Raw genomic sequence first — 12,908 nt, forward strand, 5'->3', positions numbered from 1 at the left:
CATACACTTGCACACATGAACACACATGTGCGTGCACACACAGAAACACACACATGCACACACACGCACACACATACACAGAGAAACATGCACACAAATGAACACACACATGCACAAGCACATGAACTCACACACACACATGCACGGATGCATTCTATGGAGATATCCAGCTATACACTCACTCCGACACACCGAGGAGAAGTGTATATGGAAAGTGAAAGCCTCGCTGGGTTAGATATAAAGAGGAATTCGCATACTCCTAATAGAGGAAATAATATCCTGGGTTGGAATTATTCAACTTGCAAAAATCATGGTAGGTTGGAAGTTCCCTCAGTTCTCTATGCCGAGCCAAGCTCTTTCCGCAGGCATTATCTCATTTGGTCTTCATCAGTGCCCTAGGAGAGCGGTGCCGTTTACTACTTTCCCATTTCACAGACCACAAACTGAGGTATGCGGCATCTCTCCCAGGGCCTCACCTATCACCGTCCACTCCCCGTTCCACGCAGTCCTTCTGGATCCCCGGCAACACCGAGTATGGGTTTGCCTCCCGTGGCCTCTGAGCTAGCCGTTCCTTCTCCCTGGAGGAGGATTTGTCCCCAGCTGCGTCCTGCCACTTGGCCTTATCCTTCTTTCTGCTGGACGGTTCCCTTCTTGGGAGGCTTTCTCTGACACCTTCTTGAAAAGAGCATTCCCCACCATGTTCCCGGCCACCACCTTATTCCCCTGGAGTCTGTTAAGTTTCTCATTGCATTCACCATCCCCTGACATTCAGCATTCGTTCATTGACTCATTCGTGGTCTGAGTCTCTACCTAAAATATAAGCACTATTAGGCCAGGGATTTTGTCTATCTCATCCCCCACTGAATCTCCAGTATCTGGAGAGTGGCTGACTCACAGCAGGTGCTCAATATTTGTTCATATTGAATGAAGAAATAAGGTACCAAGAGGGTTAGTAACTTGTCTGTGGTCACAGAGCCAGGAAATACATAACATTGGTCTGCATACACATGTACACACACACACACACAAACGCACACACACACCTCACTCCATTCTTTGCCTCTACTAGTTACACCATCCTTACATTTTCCGACCCTCTAATCACATGACTGGCTCCCCTGACAACCAACAACTCCTCCCCCCTTCTTTAGGGGATTTCCAAAAGTCACCTAATTAACATAAATTCAGCCGTGGTTGGAAGGAGCTTATTACAAACAACAAGACACCCATTTCACTTTTATGGCTCCTGAAGACTTCAGGAACTGAGGACAAAAAAACCAAATATTATAAATAAAAGATTCTCCATTGCTCTCATCACTCAGGAAATTCCAAGAGTTCTGGTAGCCCAGTGGCAGAAATGGGCATGAAGACCAAATGTATGTTCTTCTTATAAGCCACAATATCACAATTAGGTATGTATGACTGGCACATCAGATCTATAATAGTTCGATTTAAGAGATAGTTAAAGTAGGCTATTTAAGCTTAAGCAGGTTTAAAGTAGGTTATTTAGGTTAAGTAGGTTTACTTAAATAAAAACACAAAGCAAAAAATAGCTCAGGACAGGGTAAAAGTTATAGCAGGGATGAACAGATGACCAAAGTTTGAGAGATACTTCCTTTGCCTGAAGGGTAGTCTTGTAATTATATGTAAGTTTGAACTTGGGAATTAAGAAACGTGAAATGGAATTTGTATCAGTCCCTCTTTTCCAATTCTGGGTCCGTGATGACAATGGGATACAATCAATAATTCATTCATTCATTCATCAAATAATTGTCAAAGGCCCATTAGGTGAGATTTAGACAGACGAAGAAGACATAGGGCTGCCCCCAAGTTGCTGACAGTCTGATAGGAGAGAAAGACAAGGAGAGAAAGCCAGCCCTGGGTGAGAAGCATGACCAAAGAGGTGTCTAAGCAGACGTCAGCAATCACTCATTGTAGATGGGGACAGCACAGCTCAATTTTGAAGGACAAGGCAAAATTCGCCAGATGAGAAAGGGAGGTGTCCTCCAGGCAGAGCCCACATCACAGCTGGCCATACAGAGACCAACCTGTAGATTCCACCCGGCAAAGCATCCTGACACAGCATGCCTGACACCAACCCACCGGCTGACAGTGGCAGGAATATCCCTAGTGCATTTACCGAGCTGCCCTTGGCCCCAGCTCTACTTGGTATGCTCAGCCAACAAGGCAGCCTGTGGGTTCTTGATAGGCTTTCCACTGGGACTGAATCCCTGCTCCCGGGCCAACTCAGTTTTGACCTGAACTGTTTAAGCTCCATACCTGAGAGGTCACCCAGAATCTTGATGCCACCACCTGCCTGATTTCAAATATGGCCAATGTCCAGACATCTTGTTGCAATGTCATGAGAATAAGAGCCTCCATTTACCAAGCCCTTACTCCGTGCCAGGTTTGCTTCATGCCTGTTACATGTGTTATGTCATTTGATCCTTGGGACACTGTGGGATGTTATTATTACTTCTATGCAGCAGTTGAGAACCTTAAATCTTAAAGAGGTTAAGGAACTTGCCTGAGATCATGCTTAGTACATGGTGAAGCTAAGGTTCATGCTGGGACATTCTGACACCAAAGCCTGTGCACTTAACCATTGTGCTATACCACCACTCCCCACAGAGAATGGGCAAACCCTCTGGAGACCAGTGTTGGGCCAGCTATCAGGGGCCTTTGGACTTTATTTTGATAGCAGGTTGCCCTCCATCTCAGTGAAGAGCAGCCCCAGAGAGGATGAATGCCCTGGCCCCATCCATTCTTGCCTTCCTTTCTTTTCCTACAATCCAGAGCTCCCATCATGCCTCATTCTCCAAGCCTGGGTAGGTACTGACCATGGACCTCTCTTGGGTGAGCAGAATGCAGAGGACAAGGAGCTCAGAATCCCATCTCTGTTATCAGAGGGGGCTCCCTATGGCTTATATTTTCCATCTTTGCAAGTTCTTAAATAAAGTCCCAGGTTGAGAGATCCTGGTTTTCAGGTAAGGTAAGAAATCCTAAAATAGGTCATGCTTTGTGGAAGCAATGGGTCTTCTCCAAAGGAGTCATTCTACCAAGGAAAGCTACTTCCCCTCCATGTCTAGAGCCTCAAAAGTAGGCAGGGAGTGGGGAGTGTGGGCTCCATTGAGAAAGTGCAAGAAAGGAGAGCAAAGGAGCTGCCTCAGACCCTATCCTGGCTCCTGGGGTCAAACGTTCCTCAGTCAGCCCCACATCAGGCAATCCCCAAACCAGGGCAGCCTCAATGAAGGCACCACAATGGGTCCCAGTGTGGCTGGGTGGGGAGTCCCACACCAAGAGAAGATGTCTTCATGCTCTTAGGGAGGGTGGAGCTGCTGTGGGCTGCCAACGCATAATGCACAAGCCCTGGGGGCGGCATAATGTGGTATTCATCTCCTTCCCTATGCAGAGAGGGGACAGGCGGAACAATCCAGACTCTGTCGGCAAGGTCCTCTGGGGAGTTCAGGCCTCGCTAATGAAGATGAATAAGAGATGGGATCTGCCCCTCATGGCTGCTGCCTGTGTCACATACATATTTATGGACTGGAGGGACAGCTCCTGGGAATGACCCACCCCACACAGAGAGGAGAGGGGGAAGGCATGGCGGTGCTAATCCACTCTTGAGATGGGCGTGTCTTGCCGTGGCGGAACAATCTGGGCTGTGAATTAGGGCCCTCCAAGACATACTCTTAAATATGTAGAATTTTCAAGGTGATATGTATACCTTTGCCTGCTGTAGATGCATCAGTCCTGGTCTAGGCCAAGGACCCTTGAAGAACTTACTTAGTACTCAGCTGAGTTACAGAAACAAGCCCAACTTTGCTACTTCCTACTCAGTATCAGTTAACAGTAATCCCTGCACCCTCTTGTTCTGCCGGCTTGGCCTCATGGAATTTGCCAGAACTTTGTGCTAGAGTTATAGGTACATACAAAGGTTCAGAACACATGCTGTATCATCTCATTTCACGGACAGAGACCCGTGTTTGGAATCTCCATCCATTTAGAACTATTCTATGATGTTCCCTCAACTAAGATGTTTGGGCAACAAATCCTTGTCCACCAAAGACCCCCAGGGTCTAAGAGGGTGACCTTGGTAGGAGATGATACTTTCTGTAGGAAAATCTGGATAAAAAACTTGGGCATTTGTACCATGTTTCTTCAAAAGACAGTGAATGCTGGCCTTGAATCTATACTCACCCATCACTGTGAAGTTAGTGGATTTGTTCTAGATTCCCAGATGTTTTGGTATTTTAAATGTTTTTTTCTGCCTTTCAGTGCACTCAACCTCAGTCCCCAAGCAATATAACCAAAAAGATACACACTGAGCGGAAAAAATCCAATGCCCTCTCTGCAGCTGGCCTCCTGTAGGTTTCTACTAAGCCACAGGATAGTACTTAGCACAAGACAAATGTCTAACAGAGCCCAAGAGCCTTACCTGCCTTTCTGACATGATGTAGAGCTGCTCGTGGTCCTTGGAGAAGGCCATATCCCGGAGGACTGGGCCGGGCTCTACCACCTGCACCGTCTCATACTGGAGCGCGTTGCCCCTGGGCCCATCCACCCGTATCTGCGGAGAAGAGGGAGAGGAGAGATGATATGAGTTCAGATCCTATACTGCCCATAGTTCAGCTTCAGCCCAGAGACCCTCCCAACAGCTAAGGAAGAGGCATCGAGCTCTGCCTCCATGATGCTGAGCCCGGGCCCTGAAGAGAAGCCTCCCAGGGACCTCCGGCTGGGAAAGGCAGAGAGAAGGGAAGGCAGAAGACCAAACCAGGCTCCGCAAAGTCTTCAGAGAAGAGGATGGGGTTGGTATTGGGGAGCAGTGGCTGGGGATTGGGTGAACCATGGGTAACTGAAGCTGCTTCAGATCAGAGGGCCATCGTGTAACAGAAAGGCAATATTATTTGCTAGGTTTGTTCTCAGAAAATAAGTGGATGTAAGAATGTAGGCTGATTCTTGGGGCTGCCTGGGTGGCTCAATGGGTTAAGCCTCTGCCTTCACCTCAGGTCATGATCTCAGGGTCCTGGGATCAAGTCCTGCATCGGGCTCTCTGCTAGGGAGGGAGCCTGCTTCCTCCTCTCTCTCTCTCTCTCTCTCTCTGCTTGCCTCTCTGCCTACTTGTGATCTCTCTCTGTCAAATAAATAAAATCTTTAAAAAAAAAAAAAAGAATGTAGGCTGATTCTTCGAGATGGCTACCCAGTTATCATTGCCACACCTTTGAGGGGGAACCAGGCAAGGAGTCAATCCCAGAAGTTTCACACTGAGTGGGCTCATTCTGGCCATTAACTATTAGTTTCTGCTTCAGCCTTAGGAGTAGATGTAGGTCTTCAAACCTCCTGGAGGTTCTATTCATGTCCCCAGGGAAGGGGACGTGAGCATTCCAAGAAAATGCATGTTGGGCATGAGTCATCTCCAAACTTCTAAGAACACTTAGCAGAGTAGATCACCCCTGGTCCATTCGCCGGCCTTTCTAGAACTATTTGGACAACGTGGAGACAACCAGGAGAGACTTTTGCCCACACCCCCCCATAGTGGAGGACCAATTCTAGAAAGATGGGGGTTTCTCAATGCTGCATGGTGCTCAGTTGACCTGGGGTGCTGGCCCAGGTCTCTAGAATCAGAATCATTGCAAGTCTGGGCTCATAGGTTCGACAGAATCACTGCCCAGTACTTATAATGCCACCCACCGAAGTCAGAACCAAATATCCAGAGGGACACAGAGAAAGGCAATAGCTAGGGGGTCACCAAACTTGATTAGATGCCCCTTGTATAAGACTCTGTAAGGTACCCACAGTGTAATTTTAGAGGTTTCAGTAATAAAACTAAAGAAAAAAGTTATATTCCATATATTCCCATTATGCATTCCTCTTACTTGTAATTTTTACTATTCAATTTTTAACCCCTCATGATATCAACGAGAAGAGAAGTTATTCAGATAAAATAAATTACAGAAGGGACACCACATTAATACCAACAGATGACATCAATTCATCTGAAAAGTCTGCTGCCTCCCGTTTCTGCTGAATTCACTGAACTCCGACACTAGGTTATTTTGCAGTTTATGTGTTTGCTTTTAGGTTTGTTCCAGGCTCTGTTTGTTTTCCTCTAAAGCACGACTTTTAAGCCCTTCCTAGATGTCAGGCACTAGGAAATGGTTTTGCATGTAATTCCTTATTGGTGTAACCCTCTCAGTCCTGTGGGGTTAGTGGTCATTTGTCCTGACATACATGGTCTCTCCAGCATCTGTTCCACCCTCTGCCACCTTAGAGGCAAGACTGGACCCACCCCCTGCTTCCCTGGGGGCAGGAGGTGCTCCTGATGGGCAGGAGCAATTCCGTTTTATCTCACTCTGTTGCCACAATGATTAAAGAAAACAGGCCCAAGTCAATCAACATATGTACCCAGGGCAAAGCAGGGACAGACAGTGTTTTGTGATCAGGGAAGAGAGATTGCTCTTCACCCTCTGCACATCAAAGAAACAGCTGACTCCAAGAGCTGCTGGCAGCCCTTTTGTCATAAAGAGGAGAGATGAAGCCAGGAAAGGTTTACATACAAAGACAGAAAGAACTGGTCTTTGGTGATGTCCCTGAGTCACTGAATCAAAATGATCCCACAGCCTGCCCTCCGTCAGGACTTTCTAGTTACTCAAGTTATTTCCTTACTGTTAAAAGAATAAAAAGGCATTTTTGCAACATCAAAAGTCTTAACTGCTATACTGATACAAACAACAAGGAAAATGAGACAGAAGTGCAGTAAACAATTAGCCTGAGCTATAAAAGCTGGGGACAGAATTTGGATTCAGTTTGACTCCGAAGTCCACATTTTTCATATGACCCCATTACATGAGACCTCGTTCCTTGGTGGGTTTCACATTCATTCACTGGGGCGTGCCACCTAGATAAAGGCAGGGGGCTGAGGTCAGCGTCTGTCTCTGGTCTATATGATGCCAGAGGCTTTTGCCAGTCATTCCTGATTTTGATGCTGAAATACTCGAGCTTGACAAATATTTATTTTAAGAACCAAGAAATAAATGAATGCAGCTAAAGCTTCCTTTTGCTAATTTCTCATGAAGCTCATGAAAACAAAACAAAACAAAAAACTAATAAAGGCATAGAAAGAGAATACTTTTAGCTCTGAAAATCAAAATGCCTCAGATTCCAATAGCCCACCTGCTTCTGTGCCCATCCCCATGCCAGCAGATGACAATCCTGGCCAGGCTCTTCCTTCATCTGAATGAAATGAGAGTTCATACAAAACCCATTGGGATTACTACCCAAGTCTGACTGCGTGGCGAGGGCCTTGGCCCCCAGCCCAGCCAGGCTGCACCCCAGCTGTGAGTCACCTCTGGAGAGTGACAAGAGTGACACTAAGCACTCTGGCTGGTCTCCAGCCCCTCCAGGCTGCCGCCAGGAGCAGGCTCCCCCAAGGAATTCTGGGGGATATGCGTCCCAGGCGATGCCCGTGATCTGATCCCCAAGGGAAATTGGATTCAGTGCCTTATCAATCTTCTTTATCACTGGGCCCCAGCTCCCTGCTCTTTAGCATAAGGTGATGTGGTGGATGTCGGTGGACATCAGAGGAAACCAGATGAGTGGGGGCGGGGACAGAGGGATGGACCAGGGAACACCTAGGGCAAGTTTTCACGGGCCTTCCCCAGGGAGGCAGGATAGGGTTCTTGTGCCCCCTTCCACACTCCGTCTAGGTGGGAAATCTAGTCATTGCCAAGGCAGGGTTCCCTCTCCCCCTACCCTCCCCCATCCTCAACTTATTTCAGAAAACAGGAAAGCATCCATTTCACCCATCTGCTGAAAGAATCTCACAAAGATCTTGGCTAAAAGGAGCTTGTGGTAGGACTGGCTGAATGATGGACGATCACAAAATTTAGGTAGAGCGATCCAGCTGCTGGCTGCTTTGGCCTCACATAACAGATAGCAACAAGAACCGCTAATAGCGGAGTGACGACCGTGTGTCAGGTCTCGTGCTGGCGTCCTACACCTACCAGCTTCTCATTTAAACTACCTAACTCACACAGTAAGCACTAATATCATCCCACTTACAGCTGAAGCACAGAGAGGTTTAGTAACTTGCTCCGGGTCACGCAGCTAGTGGATGGCATGGCTTCAACCCTTACCAAGGTCTGACGGATTCTGTCCACGCCTCCGTGTGTTTATGTACTACACCAGTGCCTGTTGAACCAAGTTTCATTTGGTTGTATTAACCCGCATCCCTTCAAGAAGGGCAAGTCATTGATGTTAAGCCAACATCGCCGTGGGAGAGTGGGAGGAAACCTGTCTGCACCTGCTACCGTTCTTGTGAGAGAGAATCATGCATATGAATGAAGATGCTGCTGCTGTAAAGTTTCCAGTTACCCTGCACAGCATTCTTAAATAATGTTGTCCCATCGGATGGTTTTAAGATATTTATGATGTTGACAACTAGCATCATTGTTCTCATTTTGCTGATGAAGAAACTGGAGAGGAGGGGGCTCGTGCTATTCTGGGTCTTGCCCCAAAGTTTAGTGGTAAACCGAGGATAGTCAGGACTAGAATTCAGGTCTCCTGGTTCCTAGCTTGGTACCTGCCTCTTAGCCATTTAGATTTTTCCAAAAGCCTTTGACAAGGTTCCACATGAAAAGGCATTTAAAAATAATGAGTCACTGTGGGACTTTGGGCAGTTTGACCATGGAGAAGGAGCCAGCTTAGAGACAGAAAAAGACACGTTTCGGCACGAAGGAGTGGAGCCAGGGGCATTTCCCTAGCACTGGTGTTATGACTTGTTTTATTTAATATTTTGTGTAAGTGGGCTGGAGGAGGGAGCAAGAAAGTATGCAGATGATTCTGAGCTCTTTGGGCTGGCAAGAAGGCCAGTGGTAGAGATGAATTACAGAAGGGTGATGCGTTCTCAGGGAGCACTGGGGAGGGGAACTGCACAGGGGCAAAAAAGCTAGGATTGTGCATCTCAGCACGGCACCCAGGACATGGCCAGTGCTCACCAAGTTGATACAGACAGGTGTGGGTAGGGGTGTGGCGAGAAGAGAACTCTTGCACACTGTTGGTAAAAATGTAAATTGGTATAGTCACTATGGATAACAATATGGAGGAGCCTCAAAAATTAAAAAGAGACCTACTTTATGATCTAGCAGTCCTACTCCTGGGTATGTACCCAAAGGAAACAAAATCAGTACCTCCAAGAGATGACTACAGCCCATGCTCATAGAAGCATTTTTTATAATAGCCAAGATATGGAAAGTATCAAAGTATCCATTGATGGATGAGGGGTAACACACACACATATATGTGAATACAGGTACACACATATATGTTACACATGTATATATACAAAACAGATATATGTTTATATTTTAAATATATAAAATAAAGCCTTAAAGAAGAAAGAAATCCTGCCATTTTGGACAACATGGGTGAACTTAGGGAATACTATGCTATGTGAAATCAGCCTGACACAGAAAGGCAAATATTGCATGACTCACTTGTATGTGGACTCTAAAAGAGTCAGACTCTTAGAAATAAAGCCTAGAAGGGTGGTTGCCGGGGACTTGGGGTTGGGGACAATGGGGAGATGTTGGCCAAGTGATACAAACCTTCAGTTACAAGACAAGTGAGTTCTGAAAACCTAACATAGAGCAATGTGACTAGAGTTAGTAATACTGACTTGTGTATTTGAAATTCGCTAAGAAGGTAGATCTTAAGTGATCTCATCACACCCACAAGGAAAATGGTAGCTATGGGAAGTATGGATATACTAATTAGCTTGATTGCACCAATTATGTCATAAGACATACATATATCACGTTGTATACCTTAAACATAGACAATTTTTATTTGCCACTTATGCCTTGAAAAGATGGGGAAAGATGAGTAGTTACTACATAAATGGTCAATGCCCTATAGGAAAACCCAGCCACATTCTACCAATGGGACCACGGCCCTGAGCGGATCTAGGTGAGACCACGGAATTACTCAAAGTGAGAGGCGGGACCAAGAAAGAAGTGCTCAGGTAATCACTCATGACTCCCCATACTCCACAGCAGCCTGAATAGCCAGCAACATGTCAAGCAGCGTTCAAATGGGATTTCAGGGGAAAACAGACAAACAGAAGTCATTCTCCTGGCCAAGTTCACTTGAATACAGAATATCATGTTCAGTCCACCCCTGATAAGGTAGAAACATAATCCAGATGCCTGCACCTGGAGAATAGCCTAGGAAAGATGCCTCAGGCCACAAAGACCCAGTTGAAATCAAAGGAGATGTGTTGGCCAGTGGCCCTGGTTCAGTCGCCAACACAGGGGCCACCCCGAAGCTGCTGAGGTGACAGTAAGAAGCCATGAGATTTATTACTGTACACATCAGGACAAACAAGATTTATTATTTTATGCAACGCAGATGATAGTTGTGGATCACCTAAGCAATGAGAAAGGATAAAAATAGAAGTTGATTTTTGTTTTAAGGTAGAAAATGTAAAGAAGCTACTAATGTAAATTTAGGTGTTTAGAAGATGTTACTCTCTGAGGCTAACACCAAGGAGAACATCACATCCTGACCCCACATGTCCCTTGAAAGAGGGACACTCCACATTCATTCATTGTCCGTAGGGCATTCATGGAATGCCATGGTGTTCTAGGCTCAAAGCTAGCTTCTGGAGGAAAAAGTTGGGTCTTTGTCCTGTCTTCCAAGGAAGCCTGTCCTCTGAAGGGCTCAGACACCACACAAATAAGGCCAATTGGAAAATGCTACAGTTACGTGTGTTCATGGCCCTTGTTCCCTCTTCCCAGGAAATCTGGTCACTGACTGGAGTATAACCAGGAATTTTCAGCCTAGCCCCAAGTGAGGCTCGAGGGAGCATGCGAGCCATACGACAAAAGAGCTACCAACTCTGGCACCTCCAACTCTGAGAGGGTTGAAGACAAAATCTCTTGAGTCCAATAGGAAGATTGATCTGGAATAGTGAAATTAGTGGTAAAACATTTTATAAGGACATACCCATATTGGCCAAGGGAGGTAAGAGAGGGAGAGAGATCTGTCTGTCTTCATGCGCCCTGTCCTGAGGAGACTAGGTGTGATTGCTTCTCTGAGGCTGGGTGTGGCATCCCTTCAGGTCTCACCTAGGACTCGATGGAATATTCTTCTAACCAGCACAAGAGAACAGCAATGCAATGCCCATCACAAATGTGGGCCACATGTGACATTTAGCATCTTCCACTAATGGTTACATGATAAAAGAAACAGGTAAAACTGATTAATTACAATTAATTTTAATCATCTATTTTATCTAGCACGATGTACCCCAAGTATTACTACGTTCGCATGTATGCAGTATAAAAAATTGTCGGTGAGATATTTTACATTCATTTCCTCACACTAGATCTTTGAGACCTGATGTGTATGCATTTTAGACTTACAGCAACCCTTAATAGGAACCAGACACACTTCAGGGGCTTAATAGTCACATGTGGCCCATGGCTGTCCTATAGGATGGCACAATTCTAGATCACTGTCTGTCATCCCTGTGTTCTGATCTGTGCTCGCCAAGCGATCCTGCTGATAATTTGGCTGCCAACTATCCTTCTACGGGTGCTCTCAGTTGAGATCTTTCTCACTCCATTCCCCGGCTGACACCCTTGTGTCTCCCAGGACCTTCGATTTATAACATGATTCATGTGTCCCAGTGTCTTCACTCTTCTGGAGCTCGCAAGCTCTACGTTCCAACAGCTGTGTGGTCCCTGTCAGCCTGAGCAAGTTATAGCGTGCAGCTGTGTGGGCTGGGCTCTGCTCTAGCCTAGCACCCGGCGAGCTTGTTTGATGTACCCCTGCCTTCTCTTTCCACTTTCTTAGGCTGCAGGCAATCTGGGCACACCTCTTGGATGCCAGGTATGCCCTATACCCCGGGGTGGGGGGTTGCGGGTGGTGGCAGTCGAGAACACTTAAGAACAACTGAGAGAACCAAGCGGTCCGAAGAGATGCTACAGGGGGGCACAGCTGACTGCAAATCACAGGGGCAAATTTCAATATTTAACAAGCAGAGAGTTATTCACAATAGCCAAACACGCAAGCAATCTAAATATCTGTTGACAGCTGAATAAAGAAAACGTGATCTATACATCACGTGGCTCTAGTGTGTATATATCTGTAACACACACATAAGTACACGCACACAAAAAAGAGACTGTTAATTAATGAAAAAAAAAAAAAGGGGAATCTTGCCTTTTGTAACACTGCAGGGGACTCTGGCGGGCATCATGCTAAGTGAAACAAGCCAGATACAGGAAGACACATATCGCATGATCTCACTTCTCTGTGGAATCTGAAATAGACTCAGAAGCCAAGAGAGGAACGGAGGTTACCAGGGACTGGGGGGAAGGGGGCATGGGGAGATGTTGGCCAAGTGGCATCAAGTGTCAGTTTTATGGGGTACATAAATTCTAAAGATCTAATATACAGCGATGTGATCACAGTGTACACTTGAAGCTGGCTAACAGGTTGGTCTTAGGTGTTTCCATAATGTAGATGTATTATATAGATTGCAACATCCCACCAAGTCCTACACCTTAAATATATCCCAAATTCATTTGTCAGATATACTTCATAAAGACGAGCGAGGCGACAGTGGGGGAGGCCACACCAGGACGAAATGACCGGGCATCCGTCGTGCCTGGACCGCGCAGGGCCCTCCATCGCAGTGTCTAGCATGCACAGTGCCATTCCCCGAGGAGGCCTATCCGGGACAGGCACGTGTGCTCCCCGGGGCACACAAGGGCACCCCTTCCCCCAAGCCTGCCCCTCCCACGCCGTCTGCTGCCGGGGCTATTCCCGGGCAGCGCGGCCCCCTTCCCCTCCAGCCCGTCCACCTCTCTTCATCCCTGGCACGGTGAGCGTCTGCGCTGCCA

At 46.6% G+C, this 12,908-nt stretch overlaps 1 protein-coding gene across 1 annotated transcript in view; it reads right to left on the minus strand.

Moving 5' to 3' along the window:
* Positions 1-12,908, minus strand: part of PLXNA4 (plexin A4) — a 416,899-nt gene that overhangs the window by 143,192 nt on the left and 260,799 nt on the right. The window contains exon 4 of the mRNA XM_045062995.1: positions 4,439-4,570. Within this exon, the coding sequence (XP_044918930.1) occupies positions 4,439-4,570 (132 nt within the window). The remainder of the gene's footprint in view (positions 1-4,438; positions 4,571-12,908) is intronic.

Source organism: Mustela putorius, unplaced genomic scaffold (genome assembly GCF_011764305.1).
Source record: "Mustela putorius furo isolate JIRA1106 unplaced genomic scaffold, ASM1176430v1.1 tig00003845_pilon_pilon_pilon, whole genome shotgun sequence".
Taxonomy (NCBI): Eukaryota; Metazoa; Chordata; class Mammalia; order Carnivora; family Mustelidae; genus Mustela; species Mustela putorius.